Consider the following 25,123-nt stretch of genomic DNA (forward strand, 5'->3'; position numbering starts at 1 on the left):
TTCACTGTACTGCCTCGAGCAGACAATACAACGGAAAAAAAAAAAAAAATTTTACTTGCGGAAAAAAACGCAAGCCGGCCCTACATCGTAATTCGATTCGTAATTGAGGATGAGCATCCGTGCGCTGGCACAACAGCATCATATATCGAAAGAAGTGTGCATTATTGAACGTTTCAAAGACGCGCGATAGATACAAATTTGTTGTATCACTTATCTTACCACCCGAAAGGGGTGGCCACCGCGAAAGGACTGGACGGACGACAGGAAATTTGCTCAGAGCGAAAGTAAGGCATCGACCCGGGCAACCTGTCACGCACGAATACAGTTTTTCTTTTTGAGGTCGAAACCAGTCAATACATTGCTAAACATGAAGACAAATTGGAACAGTGGTATAGATTACGGTTTTTCTATAATAAAATCGATGATGTTGTTATTGGGTCAGTGGCCTTTGCAGAATAACGTAATTCACACGACACAGTGGGTTATAATATTTATAGCAGGGGTAAAATAATGTAATATAATGTAAGGTAACATGCAACATAGAAATTAGCTGCTTGTAAAGATAAGATTAAAAGAAAATATTCATATTTCGGCGAACAAATTAAAAACCTGCACCGCATCTATTTGAATTATTTTCACGCACATTCAGATTTTAAATCATAAAGCTTTTAACTTTACGTTGCTAAATAATTAAATCAATATTAATAAATTATGTTTCCCTTTAGATAATTTTTTTCTTTCGTGTACAATATTCTTTTAGTGTTTGTTAATTCCTCTTATTAATTTTCGCACGTGCAAATAAAAATTATACTACATATATATGCGTCTCTTTTTGTTGTATTATATTTCCTAATTATTTCATTTATCACAAATATAATTTAATAAATTGTTTGAACGTTGTTTCTCGATGTTTACTCTTTTATATATTGTGCAACCTAACATGAGAACGCATTTTATCTTTGTTCCGCAGTCTCTTAATGTGCTCAACGTTCTAATAGAATCTTTCAAGAGCTGTACTGTTGAGAGAGACGGTCTAGAAATTCTTCGTTTGATAGAAAGCTGCATGCACGCATGGTTAAACATCTTTTTTTCGCGTATTTACAAGAAAAAGATCGCCATTAATATCAACGCAGCGATTGAAGACTGGTCATCTACGACCATGGAAAAAGAATCGCGTATGGTAATGATAACGTATGCACGTGCAGGGCGTTTGATAGCCCCGATTCTAATTAGCGTTGGAGGTGTAGGAGGCGTTTTATGGTTTGCATCTGTCTTCTATAGTAATAAACAACAGGTTGTATTAAATGTTGTGTGTTTGTGTATGTATATAGATGTACGTTAAATTTGTTGAACAAAAGTTAAATAATTTTTATAAAATATCAAAAAACAATATTTTAATTTGTAAAAATATTCTTTTTATATATTCTACAGGCTGCAATTGTAGACAACAGCACAGTGAATACATGGCTGTTTGTTATTCCATCAACATGTCTATACGAAGGGATCTCTTATTCCACGTACAAAATATTGTTTGTGATACAAGTAATACAAGGATCTCTGGTATTAATATCAGAAAATGTTTACGACAGCTTTTTCTTTAGTATCACTATGCACCTCTGTGGTCAATTCGAACTTCTTCGAATGCAGTTTATAAATGTCAGCCAACAACTTTATGGAAAAAAGTATCGCGGAAATGTTTTGGGGCCGTTGATTAAAAGACATTGTCAACTAATAGCATTGGCAAATAATATCGAAGATATCTTTAGTATCATTATTTTAGTGCGCCTTTTGATAATTAGCATCGTTATCGCAGCTTCAGGTATTTAATAATAAAGTAGCAATAAAATATATATATATATTACATTAAATATAATTAATTAAGTTAATGTGAAAAGATTCGTAACTCGAAATGGTTACGGTTTTCAGGAGTAGGAATTGTTCTATCACTCAAGCAACAAAATTACGAGGAAATGATAAAAATGATCGCGTCAATTATGTTTTATATAGTGCAAATCTTATTGTATACGTATGCCGGTGATACTTTGCAAAATCAAAGCGAGTCAATTGCTTACGTGATATACGGTTCTGCATGGTATAAAATGTCGCCCATCGCGATGAAAGATTCGATATTTATTATGATGAAAATGAGAACTCCTATTCGAATTAGAGCTGGAAAATTTTTCTACATTACGCGAAACACCATAACAGATATCTTAAAAACCACTTTGACATATATATCATTTTTACAAGTGACAATTGATAAATAAAAAATTTTCTCCATAATTTCTGCCTTATACAAAGCAACATATGTAAATATGTAAAATAAAATGTAAGTATATTTCAATACTTGTTGATTTATTTTTTTTTATCAACGTGTGTATCTGACATAAAATTATAGTTTATTTTTTAGAGAACTTATTATAAATTTGACAAGAAACATCGTTTTCGTTACAACACAAAAGCAATTTTCCACTAATTAAAAATTATATTGTACTACAATTTATCAAACTTAGTAAATTAAAATTTTTTATTCTTGTCCGTTTTATATTAATAAATTAAAACACACTATGCGCACGCTTCACGTGCGTTATTTTTCAAAGAGTCCCAATTTATGCGCGTCTTTATAATTGAATAATCTACAAAGTCGTGTTATCGGTTCAAGAGATCCGATTACACTACAACTATACTACACTACACTACAACTACAAAAAAAAGTCATGCCACTTACCAATCTGCATGAGCTTCAGCGGAGTTGTAGAGCACTGCCGGTGTCTGTAACATAAAAAAGAAAATATTAATGTAGACATGCCCATTAGTTAATAAGATTAAGAAAAAAAAAGTAAAAGGTTTTTTTTTTTTTAATAAAATTTTATTTAAAAAATTAATGCTTACCTAAAAGTTGCTCCGCCGATGCAGGATGCCCATCCCGGGCCTGCTCCTCCTCTCAGATGAAACGTGTCATCCTTCTGCGCTTTGAACACACGTGGGAAGATCGTCTTTGCCTGGAACATATTAATTAAATATTTAAATAAAAAAATTTACCAATTATTTAGTGTTAATTTAAATTATGAACTAACAAATAAGCCTCGCAAGTCTTTCTATTTGTCTTTATAAGAAATATGACGCGATAAAAAGCGTTGAACGAAAAATATAACGTTTCCCTCAATTCAATTTTTGCTCCTACTACTAATGCTACTCTATAAAAGAATTATTCGTTTCTATTTTTTTAATGACTGTATTTTGGAAAATAACAGAATACTCTAGTGCAGGTCAAAATTATGCGCTTTCAATAAAATATGAAGATAAACGAATATTGTCAATAGGTAGTCGTATTACAGACAAAGGTCGATATTACAGTAAGTACCGTGCGACGTACAGTAGTTCTACTTAACTACGATAATGTCGTGGAATGATGATATATCATACGCTTTTACCCTCCATAAATTCGTAGCTTTACCAATAGGCGTTTGGCCTCTGCAAAAATATGATATATTTTCTAGAATGCGTTCAGTCGTATGCGGCTTGAGTTTGGTACGTTAACTTATCAATTTTCGCATTTTACACATCGTAATTTCTCATTATAATTTTCGACTTAATTTTCGACAAGTTTAAGAGTTGAAGTAAGGCGCTTAGTGTGAAGTAAAAATAGAATAAAGCTTCATAATAAAGAAAAAATTATTTTTTATTATCTGTGTAGAGTGCGATGATGATTGTATTGATTCTCGAAGTCACTTGCGGGGACAACAGTATGTATACGAAACTTGATGCTATTATGCTTCTAACGTGCAACCTTGTTTCTGTACTAAAATTGTTGTTCTACCATTTATATGCTGACAATCTAATTCACAATTTTTCATCTGCCGTGGATGATTATCTTGCGATTGATACTGAGAAAAAGCGAGCAATCATGCGGCGGCATGCATTTTTGGGAAAGATAATTTGTTACAATGTCGTATTTCCCGCTTACGTCGCTTCAACAATTTTTATGATCATGCCTTTGATAACAAGCAATGAGAGTGCTCAAGTTAATATATCCATCAAGAATCCAGCAGAAAATTTAGCCTTCCCCATGATGTGGACCTTAAGAGACTTTCATATCTCTCAAAATTCATACATTTGGATCTCTATAGTGCAATATATTCTTTTAATGCTTAATAGCAGCTGTAATTGCGGTAATAAGTTAATCATTGATATAAAAAAGAAATCCGTATATTTATTATTATTATTAAATTAATATTAAATTAAAATTGTGATGTAAATAATTTTATAATAAGTTTAAAATTTACTTATAAAGGAAATGATTCACTTTTCCTCGCAATCATGCTTCATGTATGCGGCCAAATAGAACTCTTAAAAATCGATTTTTCTAAATTTGGCGTGACAAGCAAAAATTTAAATAAGGATTTTTCGATGTTAATATCGAGACATTGTTATCTAATGAATAATGCGGAGCTTTTGATAGAAGTAATAAGTGTCGTTCTGCTTGTACAAATATTGATTAGTTGCCTTCTTATTTGCTTCATTGGTAAATATCTCCAAAATATTATATTAATTGAGCGTGTGATACAAGATTACATTTTATATTGCAATTATATAAAAATACGTTCGTATGTTTAATTTTTTAGTAATGAAATGAAATCATAATTACAAAGCTACAATTTTAGTTATTCGCACGTAATAAATTTTATGTTTCCTAAAACATTTATGGAATTTTTTAAAATGCTTTTTATCTTAATATCTTAATTAAAAAAAATTCTTATTTTAGTTCTGTCATAAAGCTGAGTTATGCGTGTAATGTAATTATGTATTTTCAGGTTTCCAACTTATTTTAGGAATAAAATTCCACGACATGGTTATGATAACTAAAACATCGACAGTATTGATCACTCTACTACTACAATTATTCTTTTATAGTTTCGTCGGTGATTATTTGAAGTGTCAAACAGAAGAAATTGCCTTCTCAATCTACAGTTGCAATTGGCAGAATTTTTCAATGAAATTGAAAAGAAATATTTTGTTCGTCATTATGCGTTCCCAGACTCCTATTCAATTGCTTGCCGGCAGATATATTATTATAAATATTGAGACATACATGAGTATATTAAAAAGCTCTCTTTCTTACTTGTCTGTTCTCCGAGTGATGGTGGATGGATAAAGATACATAAATAATTTTTGAAAAAATAATATACGATATACAATAAATATACAACAACTTACACACATATACATATAGCACACATATGCATTTTGTAACAAAAGGTTTTATAAAACACCATATGATATGAACAAATATATTTAGATTCTGTTACTAACTAACCTGGTAAATAAAGTATAATTTTTTTTTTTATTGCACACTTTTTTGAAAAGTTCGGCGGTAATGCATCATTATAACGATTGGAAAAAAATGCCATTATTGCATATAATATAAAAACTGCCGAATAATAAAACTTTTAACACTATTAGCAACTTGCGTCTAATATAAAGATTGATCGGAATAAAATATATTGTAACTTGACCAATGCTCAATGGTAACTGAAGTTGGAGCTTAGAAAAAAGATCGAAGCACCCTATGTTCTTCTTATCCTGTATTTGTGATGACTTTACAAAAAAAAAAATGTTGTTCCTGTTTATTCGCGTACGTTAAACAACTGTGTTTTGGAAAATAACAAGATACAGTAGCAAATAATATATTTACGTGGCGAACGTTAAATTGCTTAGCGTAAATAAAATATAAGGGCCAAGCCACTGTCGACAGTCGACTCGTATTATAGACTAAGACCGTCATTATTGAGTATTGTGCAACTGTGCAGTTCTATAAGACTACGACAATGGTATGGAATGCGGATCTGGCATATGCTTTTAATCTGTATAAAATCATAACTGTGCCACTGGGCATTTGGCCCTTGCAAAATTATAACGCATTCGCTTTATTTCGTTCTATTGTGTGCGGCTCCAGTTTGGTACGTTCTTCATTTTTTTTACAGCTTTAATTTATTTGCCACTTAATTACATTCTTAATATATCACGTTCGACGATTTAAATAAATTTGTTAGTGCAGAGGAAAATAAAAAAAAAAAAATAGATAAAGTCTTGTAATAAATAATATTCTATGTTTGCGCAGACTATAATGATGACTTTGGTATTTTTGGAAATCGTTTACGGTAATAGCAACGCGTACGTACAACTCGATAATCTTGAAATTGTCTTTTGCTCCATTCTCGCTATACTAAAGTTATTATGTTTCCGTATATACGCTAACAATTTGATTCGCAATTTTTCTTCCGCTGTGAAAGATTATCTAGCAATGGATACCGAGGAGAAACGCACGATCATGCGACGGCACGCTTACCTGGGGAGAGTTATTTGCTATAGCGTCTTATCATTGAGTTATTTGGCCACGTTACTTTTCATGTTGATGGCTTTGATAGCAGACAATGAAGAAGTCCAAATTAACGTGACGATAAGTCAAATAGATGAACTACCTGTGCCCTTAACGTTTTTAGGGGAAGTGTATATGTCTACTACTGTATACTTGTTGGTCTCTACGTTACAATACATTGTACTAACTCTCACCGTCACCAGTAACTGTGGTAATTAATTGTCATTAATATAGAGATTTGCATAAATTACAAATAATTAATTTCAACTTCAAACATTTCATTCTTTACAAAGTTCATTAACAGAAATATTAATTTTTATCAAGTCTTATTATTAATTGGCAGCTTGATAAATAATTATATAAAGAATTAATTTTTATTGTTATTAATCATTAAATTTTATACGTAGGTATTATCAACGTTTTTTAATGCATTTTATAAATATTAATTGTAATATAATAACATTTCAATTTTTTTTTTTTTTACATTAGAAAGAACTATTAATTTCCTCATTGTTAAAACTTTTAACATAAATCATTTTAATATAAAAATAAAATTTCTTGTACAGGTAATGATTCTCTTATTTTTGGAATTATTCTTCATATTTGCGGACAAATAGAAATTTTAAAAATTGAATTTACTAAATACGATGTAAACGATAAAAACAAAGATTTTTCGACATTGGCATCAAGGCACTACTATCTAATTGAGCATGCGGAATTTATAGTAGACGTGATAAGTGTTGTTTTGTTGTTACAAATGCTATTTAGCTGTCTCTTCGTTAGTTTAATGGGTATGTATCTTTTTAAATTTAATATCTCTTGGATTAATTAATAACACGTGCATTATACTATTACAACATTGTAAAAAATCTTTCTTTTTGTAAAAGAAATACTAAAGTTAAATTATAAGCAAATGACAATTTGTATATTTTTCCAGGTTTCCAGTTTATTTTGGCGTTAAAAACGAACGACGCGGGAATGATAGTTAAAACTTTATCAGTGCTGAGCGCTTTAATGTTACAGTTGCTATTTTATAGCATTATTGGTGATTATCTAAAATGTCAAATGGAAGACATCGCTCATTCAATTTACAGCTGCAATTGGTACGATTTTCCAGTGAAATTAATGAGGAATGTTTTGTTTGTCACCATGCGGTCGCAGCAACCTGTTCAGCTGCTAGCGGGACGATTTTTTACCGTGGACGTCAAGTCTTACATGGTAATAGTAAAAAGCGCGATGTCGTACATATCCGTTTTACGAGTAATGGTAGACGAGTAGCGCAAATAACTTGTTAAAAAAAAAAAAAAAAGAAAATGTCGTAAGAAGTAACGTCGTATATACGTAGAGAATGTTATATTTTAAAATTATTGTAAAATACTTTAACGCCGAAATATTTCTGGAATTGTATAATCAAACTTAAATAAATAAAATTAAATTAGTTAGAACATTAATGAGCGTATTATTTATTAATCTAGCTCGTTACTTAAAAAAGTTTTACTGCGACGTGTTACTTATGTTTAACAAAGATGTTATCGTAACGTAAAATGTAATAATGCTTTAATAAGCAAGACGTTAACGATATGTATAAATAGCTTACTTTTACAATTGCTCACATATACACACATTTAGGCACACACTTGTAAACTGTTAGCAGTTTTGAAGGTAACTGTTTAAAGAAAGTGGTATCTATATTCGGTCTGCAACTGCAATTCGTACAATTTTTGATTAAAATTAAAGTTTTGGTCGTCGTCGTGTAATTTACAGTTAAACTATCAGCTGGAAAATTTTTTATTGCAAACATCGAGACTAGTATGATATGGAGAACCTTCTTATCTTACTTGAATGTCCTGCGTGTTATCGTAGATGCGTGAATATATGAGCTACCGAGAAATAAAACAATTTATCTGACTAGCAACTTGTTTCTGATATTGAGATGGATCGGAATAAAATATATTTTAACACGATAAATGATAAACGACAGCTCTAGCTGATACCCTAAAGAAAATAAATATAACACTTTCTTCATTATCTGCTATATTTGCGACACTTTAATGCTAAAGAAAATTGTTTCTTTCGGTTCCCGTACGTGAAATAACTGTATTTTGAAAAATAACAAGATACATTAGCATATGTTATCTTTACATGGTAATCGTTAAATTACACAATTTCAATAAAATATAAGAGAAAGCCACCGTCGATGATCGACTTGTATTATAGACTACAACCGACATTATTGAGTATCGTGCAACGTGCAGTTCTACATGACTATGACAATGACATGGAATACCGACATGGCATATGCCTTTAATCCGTATAAAATATTAACTTTGCCACTGGGCATTTGGCCCTTGCAAAATTATAATACATTTGCCTTAATCCGCTCTATTGTGTGCTGTTCAAGTTTGGTGCGTTCTCAATTTTTATACAATTATTAGCTATTGATATTTTTATTCAATTAAAATAAAACTGTTGCTGCAGCAAAAAATTAAAAAAATATATATATAAAATTTTATAATAAATAATATTTTATACCTATGCAGACTGTGCTGATGATCTTGGTATTTCTCGAAATCACTTGCGGTAATAACAATGCGTATGTACAACTTGATAACCTTGAAATTATTTTCTGCTCTATTCTTGCTCTACTGAAGCTATTATCTTTCCGCATATACGCCAACAATTTGATTCGCAATTTCTCTTCCGCTATGAAAGATTATCTAGCGATAGATACCGAGGAAAAACGCACGATTATGCGACGGCACGCTTACATGGGAAGACTTATTTGTTATAGCGTTTTATCGCTGGCTTATTTGGCTTCGATACTTTTCATGTTGGTGGCTTTGATAGCGGACAATGAAGAAGTTCGAGCCAACGTGTCCAAAAGTCAAATGTCACAATTACCTGTGCCCTTAACGTTTTTAGGAGAAGTGCATGTGTCTACCGGTGTATACATGTTGATCTCTATATTTCAATATATGGTGCTAACCCTCACGACCACCAGCAATTGTGGTAATAAATTATCGTTACTATAAAGTTTTGATATCTCTCAGTGAATCTGTTAATCGTATTATTATTAAAGTTTTTAATATGAATTTTATATATCACAAAAATAATATTTATTTATAAAGGCAATGATTCTCTTATTCTCGCAATTATTCTTCATATTTGCGGACAAATGGAAGTCTTAAAAATTGAATTTAATAATTACGACGTGAAGAACAAAAGCAAAAGCTTTTCGGCATTGGCGTTAAGGCATTATTATCTAATTGAACACGCGGAACTTCTGGTGAATGTAATAAGTTTTGTTTTGTTGCTGCAAATGCTGTTTAGCTGTCTTTTTGTTAGTTTGATGGGTGAGTTTCTTTTTCGATTTAATACTACGATTATTTTACATTACGTTATTACAATTTACTTTATGGTTTTCAGGTTTTCAGTTTATTTTGGCGTTAAAAACGAATGACGCAGTGATGATATTTAAAACTACAATAGTATTGACTGCTCTAATGTTACAGTTATTTTTTTATAGTATCGTTGGTGATTATTTGAAATATCAAATGGAAGAAGTTGGTCATTCGATTTATAATTGCAATTGGTACGATTTTCCATTAATTTTAATGAGAAATGTGCTGTTCGTCATAATGCGATCGCAACAACCTGTGCAGCTACTAGCGGGCCGATTTTTCGTTGTAGACATCAAGTCTTACATGGCAATCGTAAAAAGCGCTATTTCGTACATATCCGTTTTACGAGTAATGGTAGATGAATAAGTTAAATAATTTGTTGAGAGAAAAAAAGTCTTGAAAAAATATATCGTCGTACATACGTAGACAATACTTTAAAAATTATTATAAAATACTTCAACGCAAAACATGTTTAAAAATAAATAACTAAATTCCAATAAAATAAAATTTGTTAAAGCATGTGTAAACGTATGATTCGTTACCTTAATTTTATTAAAATATGTTACAAATTATTTAAGAAAATGTAACCGTTACATAAACTTTGATAAGATTATTAATAAAAATATTAACAATATAAATTAATAACTTGCTAATGGCACGACAAAAATATTACATCCGATTGCCAATAATTTCTTATTGTATTAAATTCTAAAATAAATATATATATATGTATAACTTTGGAAAAAAATAGTATTAAAATAAAAAGCAAACGAATCGATAGAAAAGACTGTGTATCAAAGAAAAAAAAATTAATTATCCACTTTTTTCATTCTATTTAAATTAATGTTACTGTGCGTCTCAAGTACGTTTTTAATTTAACGTAAGTACGTTATATAACCGTAATGTGTGCTTTTAGGTTTCCAACTTATTTTAGCATTAAAATTTCATGACGCAGTAATGATAACTAAAACAGTGACGGTATTGACCACTGTACTAGTACAATTATTCGTTTACAGTGTCGTCGGTGGTTATTTGAAAAGTCAAATGAAAAAAGCCGCGATGTCGATTTACAGCTGCAATTGGCACTGCTTGCCGAAAAAATTTATGAGAACTATTATTTTTGTTATTATGCGGTCGTATCAACCCGTTCAAATGTTAGCCGGAAAATTTTTCTCCGTGAACATCGAGACTTTCATGAGTATATTAAAGAGCTTTCTTTCATACTTGTCTGTCTTACGAGTGATGATAGACGCATAAGAATATTTCATTAAATGTAACTGTTTTAGAAAACTAGATCATTAAAAAAAAAAAAAAAAAATGCCCACAAACACATTTAATATACATATAAATAAATTTATCATAAATTTGCAAACTTGTTGTCATATCACTACTCCTATTTAAAACCAGAATTTATTTCCTACAATATCCCGCGAATGATAATTAATTGCAACTAATTATACGTCAGCTTCTGTGTCAACACCAATTACGTAAATAAAAATATATAACGTTAAAAAATCCCGGCAATTATATTAGTAAGAATTTTTTTTTACCCATAAAGAAAACAAGATGCAATTTATTGATGCAATTTACGAACCGGTTTCTGTTGCAATCTAATTAATTTATACATAATCGTTGCAAAGAAATATTTTCTACTGAGTTTAATTTGTTTCGGCAATAATAATATAATTGAATATTCTGTAGCAAACGGCACTTATATATTATTTATTTTAAGAAACTTTGGGTGTGCTACGCGAGCGCTGTTTTTCGAGGGATCTCAATTCGTGTGCGTCGTTACATTGAGACATTAGTTAATTGCAATAATTTCTTAAGATAATTACAACTGAGTGATCTACAATCTACGGTGTGTTGCTGGTTTACTTACATTTGTAGCTTTCGGTTTGGCTGAGGTAGGTCATTTTCCGTCTGTCCGTCCGTCCTTCCTTCCTTCCTTCCTTCTCTCCTTCTCTCTTTCCCTCCTTCCCTCCTTCCCTCCTTTCCTCCTTCTCACCTTTCCTCCTTCCTTCTTTCAGTGGCAGTATCCGAGATTATCCTGGCGTTTCGTAGCACTTAAAATCACTCGACACTATATAACACTGCTCTGCTTTTTTTTTATAATCACAATTATTATCACTAACACTATCACTCGAGAGACGAACGACCGAAAGGATGACGGTGTATTATCGCGGCGATTATTTACGATTTAAATTAAAAAACGCGACGAACGATCATATAAATTTGCACCTTCGATATTCGTAGCGTTCCTTACTACCGCCGCGCTGGATTATCCCTCGTAGTCGTCCTCGATCTCGGCGCAAGAGACTGGCCTCGACGTACTGCGATGTCCAAGAGTCACTCGTTCGATTCTCGTCGCCAGGATGAACGATACCGAGAGCTTGCCATCAACCGGCGAATGAGACGAGTCGCGATACGACAAACACCACGTTTCCAGAAATGTTTCACGCGCACTTCGTCTTCCTGAAGTCCTTAAAAAAGTCACTGGTTCGTAATGACGATGAGAATCCCGGCCGCGACGGAGAAGACTCGTCCGACACCCTGGGTAGTGACGATCGCCGGAATCTGACGAAGGAAATTTTAATGGAAGCCGGAAGTCGAAAATGCCCGATCTGATGCGGTGTAATACTCGTCGGGACCGTTCCGTGCGCGCTGCACCCGCCGCGTACTCTTGTCGTTCCGGAGCACTTTTTCGACGCATGAAACGGAGCACAGAATGACGAGCGGAATGACAGAGGAGTACGAAAAATGATCGTTCGTTATCAAGTCGACATCGTCGACACTAATTCGTACGCGAGAACTTCCTATCCGCGGTCGAAAATACGCGTAATTGCGGAGCGATTAACGACACGTCTTCGCGCGCGAGCCCCCGCAATTAGACTGACCGTTAGAGATTTCGGCCCTTAAATAGAAAGAGACAAGTAAGGAAAGTGAAACAATCGATCGGTTCGATCATAAATTGCACGATGTCCTTCTTATGCGAAATTCTCGGACGTGCCCAGCTCAACATTGAGTTAATTGATTACGTTTATTTTTATGCAAGCTAAGTGAAAGAATCAATTGGCGTCGTAAATAAATGGGAACAATATTTTGAAATGAGAAGTAACAAATAAAAGTGATTTTATTTTCAACACTAATTTTTTTTTTACTAAAACAAATCATTCGCGCGCAAAGCGTGCGCTATTTTTCAAAAGGTCTTAATTCGTGCACGTCATTATAATTGAGTAATATTCGACGACGTGTTATTGGTTTAAGACACCTGATTACAAACTACAAGAAAAAAAAATCATGCGACTTACCAATCTGCATTCAGCGGAGTTATAGAAATCTGCCGGTGACTGTAACATAAAAAGAAAAATATTAATGTAGACATGTAAATTAATTAATATAATTATTAAAAACAAAAATAAGTTTTTATTTAATAAAAACTTTTTTTTTAAATTTATGCTTACCTAAGAGTTGCTCCGCCGATGCAGGATGCCCGTCCTAGGCCTGCTCCTCCTCTCAGGATGTCTGCGGAATATCGGGTTGATCCTTCTTCAATGGTGGAGTATTATCTGAAACAGAAAAATTGCAGTTAATATTCTGTTCTGCTCCGTTCTGTTCTAGCACGCACCATCCTCCCGTCTCCTCGCACTCCCCGCGCCTATAGTCGTCTTTTTTACGATTAAAATTAAGCAGAGCAGTGTAATAAAATGCGCGAAGAACATTTCGTGTCGCGGCCTGTTTCGTCCGCTGTTTTTCTACCGCGGCCTGTTTCGTCCGCTCTATTTTCTACAGATAGGAATAGGATAGGGATAGAAACAAAGTGCACCTTAATGCGCGTTGCATTTACAGTGTTCGAATTCTCGTGGGTCGCCCGCGAGTAGAAGTTCGATCGTCGCTACATACGGGGCGCCACGGACGCGCTTCTCGGGGCCACGCTCGCGATCTACCTCATCTACCTCGCGGATTTCTTCCCGCAGCACCGTCGTAATCAGAGCAGTCAGCTGTTGTGTCAAAGTGAACATTCTTAACCAACAAATTGCGCGGATATTTCGACTGGCCCTGCCTATCTCGGCGACGTCGAGGGCGATCTGCGTTCCACCGTACGGCGAAGGTACGTTTTCCACGACGGCGGCGAGTACGCGTCGCACGTCGCGGCCGAGACCGAAGATCTCTCGGCATCTTTGCACTTCAGCCAGACCGAGACCCCGAGTGTCTAGTCATTGGCGCACGAGGCGCCTCGCGACGCTACGAGAATAAAACACCGGGATTTTCCTCAAACCGCGCCTCGCCTTCGAGACTTCTCGAACCCGCGGCGGAGAAAAGAAAAAAAAAAAAAGAAAAAAATACGAGAAGCGAGTGCCGTCGTCCATCGTTGGCGCTCGTTGACGAGCGTGTCGCGCGTCCCGCGAATAAACAGATCCGTCCGAAACGGCGAGTCCTGACGTTTGCCGTTATTTCGTCTTCTCATCGTCGCGATTACACGCACGAGTAGCATCGCTTACGTACGTGTTGATCACGCTCGACGTCTCGAGACGCCCGTTTTCCTGCCGACGTGGTCCTCGTCGACGGACGATGCCACGTTTATTTTCCCCAGTGAACGCGAAGTGCGCCTTGCCCGATTCCGACCTAACAATGTGCAACTGTTGGTCGGTTAATTGTCAAACAAATCGCGCGGCGAATTCTCCCCCGTTTTATTAATTCGTTCGAGATCTGTTTCGAATTATTTCGACATAGAAGTGGTACGTGTTGAACCAACTCAACCTTACGATCTGCACAAACTCCGTGTGTTAGGAGTAGGAAAATCGCAAGGATGACGTCATCGTCTTCCCTGGAGACAACTTTCCCTTTTTGTGAGATTTTACCATATTTTATACAGACAGATTTTACTTCCTTTCTTTACGTAATTAATACCCGTCTTGTAACGTGTTAAATTTATTTTTATACGCTATTTTCGTTAATGTTTAATTTTGTTCAACGTTAGCGTTTCGCAAGATTTCGATCGAGTGAGATATTTCGATCAACCGCATTCGATCATAAATGCATAATAAAACGACGAGCTCTTAATGAGATTCTCAGGTGGACTTTGTTTCAACGTATAATACAAAGCGCCGTTCAATCGCGTAACGTAAGACGCTACAAGGAAAACAATTCGTTTAGCGCGAGGCATTTTCTACCTGCCGAGCCGGTTTAAGAGATAACGAACGATACGATCTTGAAATATAATATGCGTAACCTAAGCAAGGCACGGTCTTTCCTTCGCAAGTTAAGCGTGTCGAAATTTCGTGGATATAGCATGGCTTTTAAGTATTGCGGCAACGATAATTCATGCGTCCCATAAACACGGGTGAAATCGCCGATGAACATCACGTTTGTGCGATTCGAGTTGCGTCATTCCTTTTCCGAAAAGAGCTGCAGATTATTAAAAAAAAAAAAAAAAAAAAAAAGAAAAAAATTAATTGGACGGCTAGACAGTCACATATCGGTACAAATTGCAGCGTAAATTAAAAAAAAAAATTAAACTTACTTCGGTCCCACTTAGCAAAGGTAATTTTAGATAACGATAATAATAACTCGTATAATGTGCTTTTACTCTTATTACTCCGAATGTTGGTTTTATTTTTATAACGCCTTGATGTGCAAACCCCGGTATAACGCGGCCTGCGTATGAATATATCTCCAACGTCTCTCGATGAAGACGTGATCTTCATTAGGTTCTCAATTATCTCCACGGTGAATCACTTGGATGACAAGGGCAATGAATAAGCGAGATCACTGTTATTGCAGCGATCACGCGCGCAATCCCAAGTTTGTTGAAGTCTATTCATGCTATGTGATTAATAGGTCGGATATTTCACATGTCATATGTTACGTCAGTATTTATGTAATGCACGTAAAGAGGAAAATAACATATTAATCGATATAATACCTCAATTAAGTTTGATTTGAACAGCTGCACACGCTTATCAGGAACTCTGGCGCAAATTTCAATTTGCATGAAAAATAATTCAATGAAAAACGCCTCTTTTTTCTTTTTTTTTTTTTTTTTTGCAAATTAATATAATATCGCTTTCGTGAAAATTATTAATCGCGCATCGATTATGATTTTAAACTATTCTAACTAATTGTAATTATCTGTTTTAATTACAGGACATTACGAGGAGAAGTATGATTCTTTAGCGTCACGTAAGGTCTCTCGATATTTCTCTCAGAATGTTTAAGGAAAGTGAAAACGGTGTGGGTGGCTGCAATGGTGCACCACCTCGTCCTCGGAGAATATTTCCCCGGTTTTCTCTGCGAAGATTACTGTATTCCAGTCCACTTATTGGCCGTCGCATTGCTAGAACGCCTAGTTCAAGTAATAGGAATACTAAAGGTAATTTCTAAATTTTTTTTATCAATATACAGTTGATGTACGTATTAATTAAAACCTAGTGTATTATTTTTTTAATAAAAATTCTTTTTACAGCTAAAGATCAAGTGAGTGGCAGAACGACAGATGTTGAGAAAGGAGAGGCCAGAGTTAGCAATGGTTCAAGTCACTTTCAATTTCACAATATAGATTTACAACGCGCTTCCAGCAAGGGTTCTGTACTTTCTTCCGCAGGAAAGGTATTAACAATGCGAGATAACATTAACGTCGAAAACAAAGCGACAGATTATTTTATCGATAAAACATTATCATTAAATTTATGTGTTGTTGTTGTTTCAGAGTAATGAGAGTGGATTAATGGAATGTCCATTGTGTTTGGCGGAACTGCCAGTAGAATTCTTTCCTATTATTCAATCTTGCCATCATCGCAGTTGTTACGATTGTTTTCAACAATATTTGAAAGTAGAAATATCTGAATCCAGAGTTAATATCGCTTGCCCCGAGTGTTCAGAACCATTACATCCAAATGGTATGATAAGTACATTTTTCTAACGTTATAATCTGTTTATCATAACATTTATAAACTGTTATCGCTCATAATTTATAATTTTGCACATACAGATATTCGGATGATTCTAAATGACCAAACACAATTAGAGAAATATGAAGACTTTATGGTTCGAAGGGTACTTGCCGTAGAGCCTGATGCAAGATGGTGTCCTGCTCCGGATTGCAGCTTTGCTGTAATCGCTAGTGGTTGTGCCTCATGTCCAAAATTACGTTGCGAGCGACCAGGCTGCGATTCATACTTTTGCTATCACTGTAAAGCACGATGGCATCCTAATCAAACATGTGATGCCGCCAGAGCGCAACGTTCCCAATATTACGAGCGTAGCTCTTCTCTAAGTTTCAGTCAAACTGATTCTCAACACAGTAAGTATTGCAGACAAAAAATTTTTTTCAGATAATATGTCGATAAATCATATTAATAATTTGTATTTTGTTTAGGAGACGATATAAAACCGTGTCCTAGATGTCAAGTTTTGATCGTCAAAATGGACGATGGAAGTTGCAATCATATGACTTGTGCAGTTTGTGGCGCAGAGTTTTGTTGGCTTTGTATGAAAGAAATCAGTGATCTGCATTATCTTAGGTATGTTTAATTACCTTTTATTTTAATTTTAGTAAATTAATTTAAGTAAAATTACGAATATTATTAAACAAGCATATAGTTAATGCTCTTATATTTTATTTATAGTCCTTCTGGCTGCACTTTTTGGGGTAAAAAGCCGTGGTCAAGAAAGAAAAAGATTCTTTGGCAACTTGGAACTTTAGTGGGAGCACCAATCGGAATTGGTCTTGTCGCTGGTATAGCATTTCCAGCCATGATTATAGGTTCGTTATAATATATAAAATTAATTATGTGTATATTGTACGATAGTATAGAAGAAATATTTAAAAACCTGAAAAAAAAAGAAAATATGTTACTATAAATATTACAAATTTTATATTTAAGGTATACCAGTGTGGGTAGGACAAAAACTGTATACGAGATACGAGAAGGCCAACAAACATAAGAGGAATGCCTTTATCGCAGGAGGAGTCACTGCATCAGTAAGTTTATTAAATATTTTTTATAATCATCAAAGTGTGCCACTTTCAATATTTGCATAACTTATCAGTGTGATCGTATCTAAACTTTCATAACTGTTATTTATTCTAAACGGTTTTATTAATGTTTATCGTTTCACGATAAAAGTAGAGAAGTAATCGTATGAATTCTGTTTACGACTAAAAAAATTTACATATGTAAAAACGTATTATTATATCAATAACAGTAGGAACTTTACTGATCATAATAACATCGAAGTATATTTTATCCATATAGCTTATACAGAGAAAATGGATAATACAATAATTGTATATAGCATTAACAAAACAGCGAATTCGCTGGAATAATTGTCGGAAGAATTTATCACGGGACGTATTCGGATAAATGGAACGTAATTGTTTTATGTTTCATGTATCTCTCGAAAATAGTCTATAACTTTGATATATCTTATATCATTAATTATGTAAATCTAATCGATTCCGTCTTAATAATTGTATCACAACTATTTGCCTAGATCTTTAACGACTTGGCACAGCACATTAAAGACATTTATTAACAATTTATATCTGAACAAAGAACCGAAGAGTAAAAACCGAACGGATAAAATCACATTGGAGAAACTTACATTTGTAAATTAACATTTTAATTACGTAACTTTTTTAAAAGAATTTGTTTTTAATTTCATTTTATTTAATTTTTATTAAACTGCAAGCGAATTTTACGTGAATAGTTGTTAAAATGGTTGTAACTTTTAGGGAATAATGGTTGATACGTTGTCAAAGCTTACATTAATGTATAACTGAGATATCTACTGTTTCCTTTAAGCACATCTTAACCCATTCTGTCTTGTTCATTTAAATATCTCGTCGTAAAGAGACGAAAGCGAATAGCACAAATTTTTAACATCTACCATACGTATTCTTCCGACGTGTTTCTTTGTTGCTATCTTCTTCGGTGCCGACATTCATGTTACTTCTGGCTTAAGCATTCTTCGGATTGAAAACATAAAGATTGGTTTAAACTACAAACGGGCTATCTATTGCTTCACGTGAAACTCTTCGGTTAGAGTCACAGCCCTGACAGAAATATTAATTCTTCGGTGATACGCTAATCGTGACAGCGGCGATTAAGAATCGTTTTCATTTTTCGCAACAACGGTTTCATCCGTGACGGCGGTTTCTTCCGTCGTGGCGACGATCTCCTCTGTCGTGGCAACGGTTTCCTCTGTCGCGGCGACGGTTTCCTCCGTCGTGGCAACGGTTTCGTTTGTCGCGACGATGGTTTCGTCCGTCAAAACGCCGTCGTTATATAGATCTTTGAGAACGTCGATCAATCGTTGTTCCGTGAGGGGATTACCGATTGCGACGTCCACCGACCCGATGCAAAGTAAAAGCGCCAGCAACTGGGACTTTCTGTAGTCTTCGTCGAGATTTTCTCTAGTGTAACCTAAGTCCTTGGGAATATCTAGGCCAAGATGTGAGCACGTCCAGTACAGCTCATGCCAATACGTATCCAAGAGCGTTTTAGTATGTTTACGCCGTAGCTGGGTGGGCACCGAACTCACTAATAACAAAGCAACATCATTTGTCGGCCGGCTGTAAGTGACCATTTGCCAGTCGAGAATAATGCAGTCCATAGTCGTTCCATTATTACTGAAAAGTAAATTATTGCTCCAGAAGTCGGTGTGTGTTATCAGTGATAGTGGACCTTCTGGAGCAAGGAGGGCCGAAATGATACCTTTAGTGCGAGGTCGCAGAACTAACAGAGTCTCGAGAATCGTCTTCAATTCTGGTCTACTTTTCAAAAAGTATGCTAGCTGTGGTAAACCGCGCTCCACTAATTGCTGATACGAATCTGTTGCTTTAGCCGTTTGGAAGAGAAACGGATAACGTTCGGAGAGAGATCGTCCATCTACGACTTTCAACGACAGAGAATGAGCGTGTATACAAGCGATGGCTTTTAACGCTGCGTTTGCTTCTTTTAATGTTAATCCTTCTGAAAATTCAGGTCGCCAGTATCCTACGGGAGTTAAATCGTGTAACACTAGCATCGATTCCGGCGGCACTGGGCTGTCGTCAGTTCCGCTTGCGGGGCTGTAATGAGCATAAAAGCATTTCGGAACCGGTAGTACTATAGTTTCTTGTTCCTTGGACCTTGCTAATTGCTTTTTACTGAACTCTCTTAAATCCGGCATCACCTGGCGTACAAAAACGCAGCATTAATAATTCGTTAAATAGAAAAATCTCTAATCTTATTCGATTATTTTATTTTAAATTATTTATTGTTTTACCTGTGTATAAAATTTAATCTCACGGAGGTCAAACTGGCCCTCCGTAATAAAAAATCGGCTAAACGGATCTTTGGGAAGTTGCTTTATGATAAGATCCACTTTGCATTTATCCTTCGGCTTACTTGTTGTAATTGCTGCTAAATAATGTGTTGAAACCCTTGTGATAGCGCTCAGAACACTCTCGCTTGTCGCACAGCCAGGCTGCACCTCGAATTCTAAGACTTTGACCTAAACAAATTATATGACGTACAAGTTACATTTTTACGCGTATTAATTAGGACGTATGTAATTACATCAAGTATATAAATGTTTATTTCATTCGCTTAGTTAACTGACCTCTTTCCCATTGTACTCGTTCGACAATACTTTCTCGAGCCACTCCTTCCGGACCTCAAAATTTGAGACAACTTGTTCTTCCGCGCAGGAACTATCGGTTTCGTCGTCGGACATGACTTCTAGCTCGTTCTCCAGCGCGTATGTTCTCTTCTTCCTATCTTTCTTTGCCAAAACCTCGTGGGCTCGGCAACGCTTCCGACGATTTCCTCACTCGGCGCGCAACTGCGGCTGGCGTTAACGAGGCATGTGCCTCGCCGAACGACGATCTGCCCCACCGATATTACGGCGGGTGGTATTGTGCGATTAAATTATTGTACGTACACACGCAGGATGTGCCACGCACACGCGTATACGTTCGCGTTAACGGTGCGTCGGTGTGCCCGGCACCGTGAAATCACCGTCGTTGAACGTGCCCTTCTCGTTACGTGCCGTTGCCTCTTCTCGGCTATGTCCGCTGCAGATTCCGTGCCGATTCAGAGCGAGCCATGGTTCGATGCCCTAGCATGGGTGGAGAGAACAGAGATTATCGTTTTAATCGACACGCCTTTTGATCAGAGCGCCGACCGACCGGCGAGAATCTTCTTCCTCACGTTAGACACAGGGTGTGCGCTTCGCTCTTAATTATCACGGCGATCTCGGAGTACTGATCAACGAGACGCGTGTACCGCGTCCCGTGCCTCTTTCGTCGGCGATATGGGGTTGATAGTTGGTGGCGTTGGTGGTTCGCTGCCACTGCCTCCAGAACCTGGGTGGGACGAGAAAGATAATGTGGCTCGAGCGCATGCCTACACATGATCAATAATCTTCCTTCTGCTCCACAGTCCAGCCGGATTTTCTCCCCACCAGAGATGCCTGATACGGGCTGCGACCCGACTCCCTCGTGAGATGGGTGGAAGGACCACATGGACCTAAAAATCCACGGTTGAAGGGCGGGAAGGAAGGTGGACTGTGAAAACTCCGCGGTAAAGAAGGGTGTAGCGCTGATTCTAATTAAAAATTATATATATTTTTAACGTAAGCCTCGAACGTCTTTAATTGAGTTTGTTGCAAAGCCGAATGGCGACGTTTATTCGCAGAGAAAGAAAGAAAGAAAGAAAGAAGAAAAAAAAAAAAAAAAAAGAGAAGCACTACATCCCTCTTACTGCAATTTTCACAGCCCCTTTGGTCGCAAGCTCGTTTTACACTCTCTTCATAGATTCATTATTGTTCTCATTACGTCGACGATTGTACAATTTCCTCCGATATGACCTTATTCCATTTCTCTCCGGGATTTCAGAACCGAATGGTAACACAAGCGAAATTATTTCTCAAGCGTAAAAACGTGTGTAACGAATTATTAAAAATTAATGCAACGTTAATTGTCGACTGAAACTCTCAAAGTCTGATTTTAATCGTCATATTCTGTCAAAAATTCTGACGTGATAAACGCTTAGAATTCAAATATCATTAATTATATTTTCACAATCGACAGCGATTTTAAATTGAAGACCATTTATTAATTCTTCAGAGTAATACGAAATATTAAGATCCAGCTCGATTGCGGTAGGCATTTTTATCCATTTGTGTTATTCACTTATCAGGTTAGTTCGCTTGTGGTTTACTGTTAGATATTATTACTTCTGGATAAGATTGGTTATCGCTTTGAGCTGCAAATAAAATGTAGATATAGGTAAAGGTTATTATACGAGCACAAATAATGGATTCAAATCAATTATCTCTCTTTATCGGCAACATGATTTACTCGACTGTGCCGGGGCGACGACGAGCATTAAATTTTCATTATCGGAATTTCTTATAACTCTTTTAACTACGCCGTGGCCTTCGATGTGTATTTGAATACGCTCCTATTTATATTACTTAACAGGTGTCGGACGTGAATTATTAAAGCAAGGGATAGCCTTAAAGACGCCGGCAACTCTGGCATTACACTTTGTTACCCTGGCAAACGACGCGTTATAAAGGATTAAAAAAAAAAAAAAAATTTTTCCTAAGATAAGTGTTTATTAATTTACTATTATGGCTTCCGTAGGTTTTAGTATCGCCGGTGCTGGCAGGATTAGCTGTGGGTATCGGCGTCCCGATTTTACTATTCTACGTCTACGGTGTGGTCCCGGTATCTCTCTGCCGAAGCGGAGGCTGCGGCGTATCCACGAGCGGGACCGGAGTACGATTTGAATTTGACGACGAGAACGAGTTGATGGGAGCTCTAGGCGTTCGCAACGGCGGAGGTAAATACAAACCATTTACGTCACGCACACACACGCACGCGTTCCGCTCGATTAAATCAATCTTGCCCACGTGTGTGATGTGGCTATTCATACTCTGTATCGGGATCTTATTATTGCGATCAAAACCTCATTACAATACTGTCACATTGCAGACGCGGCATCAATAGACGTCGCGAGTCACCGCGGTGGCAATCCGTCGATAGGAGAGGCGTCCCTTTCATTAGGTAGCGGCAGTCAGTTGGAGAAATTGGGCCGAGAAAATGACCGTGAAAGCGCAAGCAACGTGGCCCTCGCCGGCACCAGTCTCGCGGGAAGTATAGCCTCCAGCGTGCTTCCCGGAGGTCAAAGGTACGTACTAATCGTTTTAAATTTGTCAGATTAGATAATGCGTACGTTTCTAATACGTTTAATTGTATGTACATACAGGTTGGAAGTCCAGGCTGACGTTACGTCCACTCAACGCTTCAGTTTATGTAGCGAGACGGCTTCCGCGGCTACTAGTCTATCTGAAAAATCTGTAAACGCTTCTATCGCTTTGGACGATGGCGCGGCTTCTACGAGGGCTTTGGCTGGTTCCGTTCTTAACTTTAAGGTGCTTATTCCGTTCTAGAAAAGAGAAAGTTTGTTTTATTTTTAATTATTGAATAATATTAAAACATATTTAATTAATAAAATATTAGAATAACTGTTAAAGAACGCTATTTTTATCGTTTTTTATATAGATGGATGGCAGTTCAATCAGTGGTGGTAGAAGTACAGAAGGCGAACAAGCGGCTAGCTCTGCTAATGGTGGTCACATGGATTCTGCTGGTCAAGCTACTTCTTTGAGCTCGCTAGAAGAAGTTGCACCCGGTTTAGCGAAACGTATCCGTCGAAAACTCACATTTGACCGTCAATGTAGCGACTCTAGTAATTGGACTATGTGCGGGGAAGATGGAGGTTCGGAACGAGTACGATTCGATGATCATGTCAGCGTAATCGAAGCAGATCAAGAAAGGGTTGTGGGAGGCAAATTGGAAGGTTGTGTAAATCGCTCAACGGGAGGGCGAAAACGAAACAAGGATTCAGAGATAGAAATGGAGATTCAAAAGATATCTAAGTAAGAATCGCACAATTGAGTATTAAATTACAAAGGAGAATTGGCAAAATTATTCCAATAATATATTTGTTTAGGAATTCAAATGGTGAATTAAATGTTGAAAGTCCTGTGGACGACACTTCGCGGGAACGTGTCAACGTGGCAACTTTGAGAAACGTATTTTTTCATACTTCAACTGTACCTATGGATCGCGAGAAACGTTTGTCTGTTATAGAAGAACCGACAACGACCGTATCGCAAACTTCTGGTAATCGGATTTTCACACCTTTACGCGACGAAAGTCAAAGCCCTACTAGTACGGACGAGAGCTTGCAATGCTTAGAAAATTAAGACTGAATTTATGGATGTCATGATATACATGTATCTCTCAAACAATGTGCGTATATACATGTTCTCAAGCGTATGTATGTATAAATCTACATAATCCGTAAGTATAATCGCGTTGTACATACTTACCCACGCTACACGCAATATAGTCCAAATGTTACACAAAAAGAGTATAAAATGTGACAAAGCAATTTTATTGATTGTGTGCATTTGCGCTGTGATTATATTAAAGATTTATGAACGTATACATACATAAATACACGTACATATACATGTACTGGCCTCCAATTTGTTATAAACAATGAAAATAAGTTTATAAAATTTTCTTTTACGATATCATTGTAAACAATTATCGTTACTATGACGGACAAAATAATCCTGTTATATGTATCTATATTATTCCTTAGCTTTTAAAATTCAGTTTGTAATGAACAGGTGGACAATACAAGCTAAAAAAAAAAAGAATTATAACGATAACAATTAGTTATGGATTGTCGGTACATTTTATAAGTCAAATTGCTCATTATTTCTTTAAGTACTACATGTTCTCATTTAACGTAATCGGTTAAGAATATTTAAATGTAAATGCTCTTATATAAATGTTTCCCCTTGCTGTGCGAAAAATATATATAATATGACAATACGTTTTATTTGGAATAATCTACATTTTCTCACGCTATATTATATTGAAATAGATGAAAAATTGCAGTTTTGTATGGAAAATATAATATACATACATATACATACATATATGTATGTATATATAGAGCTTAAACTTGTTTAGAAACTATCTGTAAGCTGCAAACTTATTTGTTGAATTAAACAAAAACAGCAGAATTGTAGTTTATATAATATTTTTGCATTTGTCAGATCATATAAAATTAATTGACCATTAATGTTCACGTAATTAAAAAAAAGATTTTATACTTCCGAAGGTAGTGCTTTATATAAATTTTTTTTTGTAACTTTTTATCTGTAATTAGATAAATTCAAATGAGCAAGTATATGTTGGTTTTATGAAAAAAAATTTGTTCAAAAATGTTAGCTACTAATTCTAAATAATATATTTTTATTTTCTTAT

At 35.7% G+C, this 25,123-nt stretch overlaps 6 protein-coding genes across 7 annotated transcripts; 5 read left to right on the top strand and 1 right to left on the bottom strand.

Annotated features, from left to right (window-relative positions):
- Nucleotides 1-367: 367 nt before the first annotated feature.
- On the top strand, nucleotides 368-11,146 carry LOC139109559 (odorant receptor 13a-like). The gene is made up of 4 exons (XM_070668704.1): nucleotides 368-502; nucleotides 971-1,180; nucleotides 1,411-1,819; nucleotides 10,697-11,146. Exons 1-4 carry the CDS (start codon nucleotides 368-370, stop codon nucleotides 11,035-11,037), a joined length of 1,095 nt encoding a protein of 364 aa, XP_070524805.1. The 3' UTR covers nucleotides 11,038-11,146.
- LOC139113512 (odorant receptor 2a-like) lies at nucleotides 3,305-5,523 on the top strand. The gene is made up of 4 exons (XM_070674735.1): nucleotides 3,305-3,531; nucleotides 3,698-4,172; nucleotides 4,295-4,525; nucleotides 4,815-5,523. Exons 1-4 carry the CDS (start codon nucleotides 3,400-3,402, stop codon nucleotides 5,153-5,155), a joined length of 1,179 nt encoding a protein of 392 aa, XP_070530836.1. The 5' UTR covers nucleotides 3,305-3,399; the 3' UTR covers nucleotides 5,156-5,523.
- LOC139113514 (odorant receptor 9a-like) lies at nucleotides 5,576-8,180 on the top strand. Its single transcript, XM_070674737.1, has 4 exons — nucleotides 5,576-5,960; nucleotides 6,122-6,590; nucleotides 6,946-7,170; nucleotides 7,317-8,180. Exons 1-4 carry the CDS (start codon nucleotides 5,829-5,831, stop codon nucleotides 7,655-7,657), a joined length of 1,167 nt encoding a protein of 388 aa, XP_070530838.1. The 5' UTR covers nucleotides 5,576-5,828; the 3' UTR covers nucleotides 7,658-8,180.
- Nucleotides 8,237-10,790, top strand: LOC139113516 (odorant receptor 13a-like). The gene is made up of 4 exons (XM_070674738.1): nucleotides 8,237-8,784; nucleotides 8,920-9,388; nucleotides 9,508-9,732; nucleotides 9,806-10,790. The coding sequence occupies exons 1-4, from the start codon at nucleotides 8,641-8,643 to the stop codon at nucleotides 10,144-10,146; spliced, it is 1,179 nt and encodes a 392-aa protein (XP_070530839.1). The 5' UTR covers nucleotides 8,237-8,640; the 3' UTR covers nucleotides 10,147-10,790.
- A 2,607-nt stretch (nucleotides 11,147-13,753) lies between the features above and the next one.
- Nucleotides 13,754-24,685, top strand: LOC139113501 (E3 ubiquitin-protein ligase RNF19A). Its single transcript, XM_070674720.1, has 13 exons — nucleotides 13,754-13,891; nucleotides 15,928-16,153; nucleotides 16,247-16,389; nucleotides 16,490-16,679; nucleotides 16,772-17,083; nucleotides 17,159-17,303; nucleotides 17,409-17,545; nucleotides 17,667-17,764; nucleotides 22,418-22,616; nucleotides 22,769-22,964; nucleotides 23,043-23,208; nucleotides 23,339-23,715; nucleotides 23,790-24,685. Exons 2-13 carry the CDS (start codon nucleotides 15,991-15,993, stop codon nucleotides 24,043-24,045), a joined length of 2,382 nt encoding a protein of 793 aa, XP_070530821.1. The 5' UTR covers nucleotides 13,754-13,891; nucleotides 15,928-15,990; the 3' UTR covers nucleotides 24,046-24,685.
- Nucleotides 17,754-21,449, bottom strand: LOC139113502 (uncharacterized). Of its 2 annotated transcripts, XM_070674723.1 has the most exons (4): nucleotides 20,979-21,449; nucleotides 20,389-20,886; nucleotides 20,053-20,280; nucleotides 17,754-19,959 (listed from the first exon to the last, which is right to left on the bottom strand). In XM_070674723.1, the coding sequence occupies exons 2-4, from the start codon at nucleotides 20,500-20,502 to the stop codon at nucleotides 18,889-18,891; spliced, it is 1,413 nt and encodes a 470-aa protein (XP_070530824.1). In that variant the 5' UTR covers nucleotides 20,503-20,886; nucleotides 20,979-21,449; the 3' UTR covers nucleotides 17,754-18,888. The 2 variants fall into 2 exon arrangements, with proteins under 2 accessions (XP_070530824.1, XP_070530823.1); XM_070674722.1 differs by having other exon boundaries at nucleotides 20,389-21,449.
- Nucleotides 24,686-25,123: the final 438 nt, after the last annotated feature.

The sequence above is a fragment of the Cardiocondyla obscurior genome, linkage group LG02 (assembly GCF_019399895.1).
Source record: "Cardiocondyla obscurior isolate alpha-2009 linkage group LG02, Cobs3.1, whole genome shotgun sequence".
NCBI lineage: Eukaryota > Metazoa > Arthropoda > Insecta > Hymenoptera > Formicidae > Cardiocondyla > Cardiocondyla obscurior.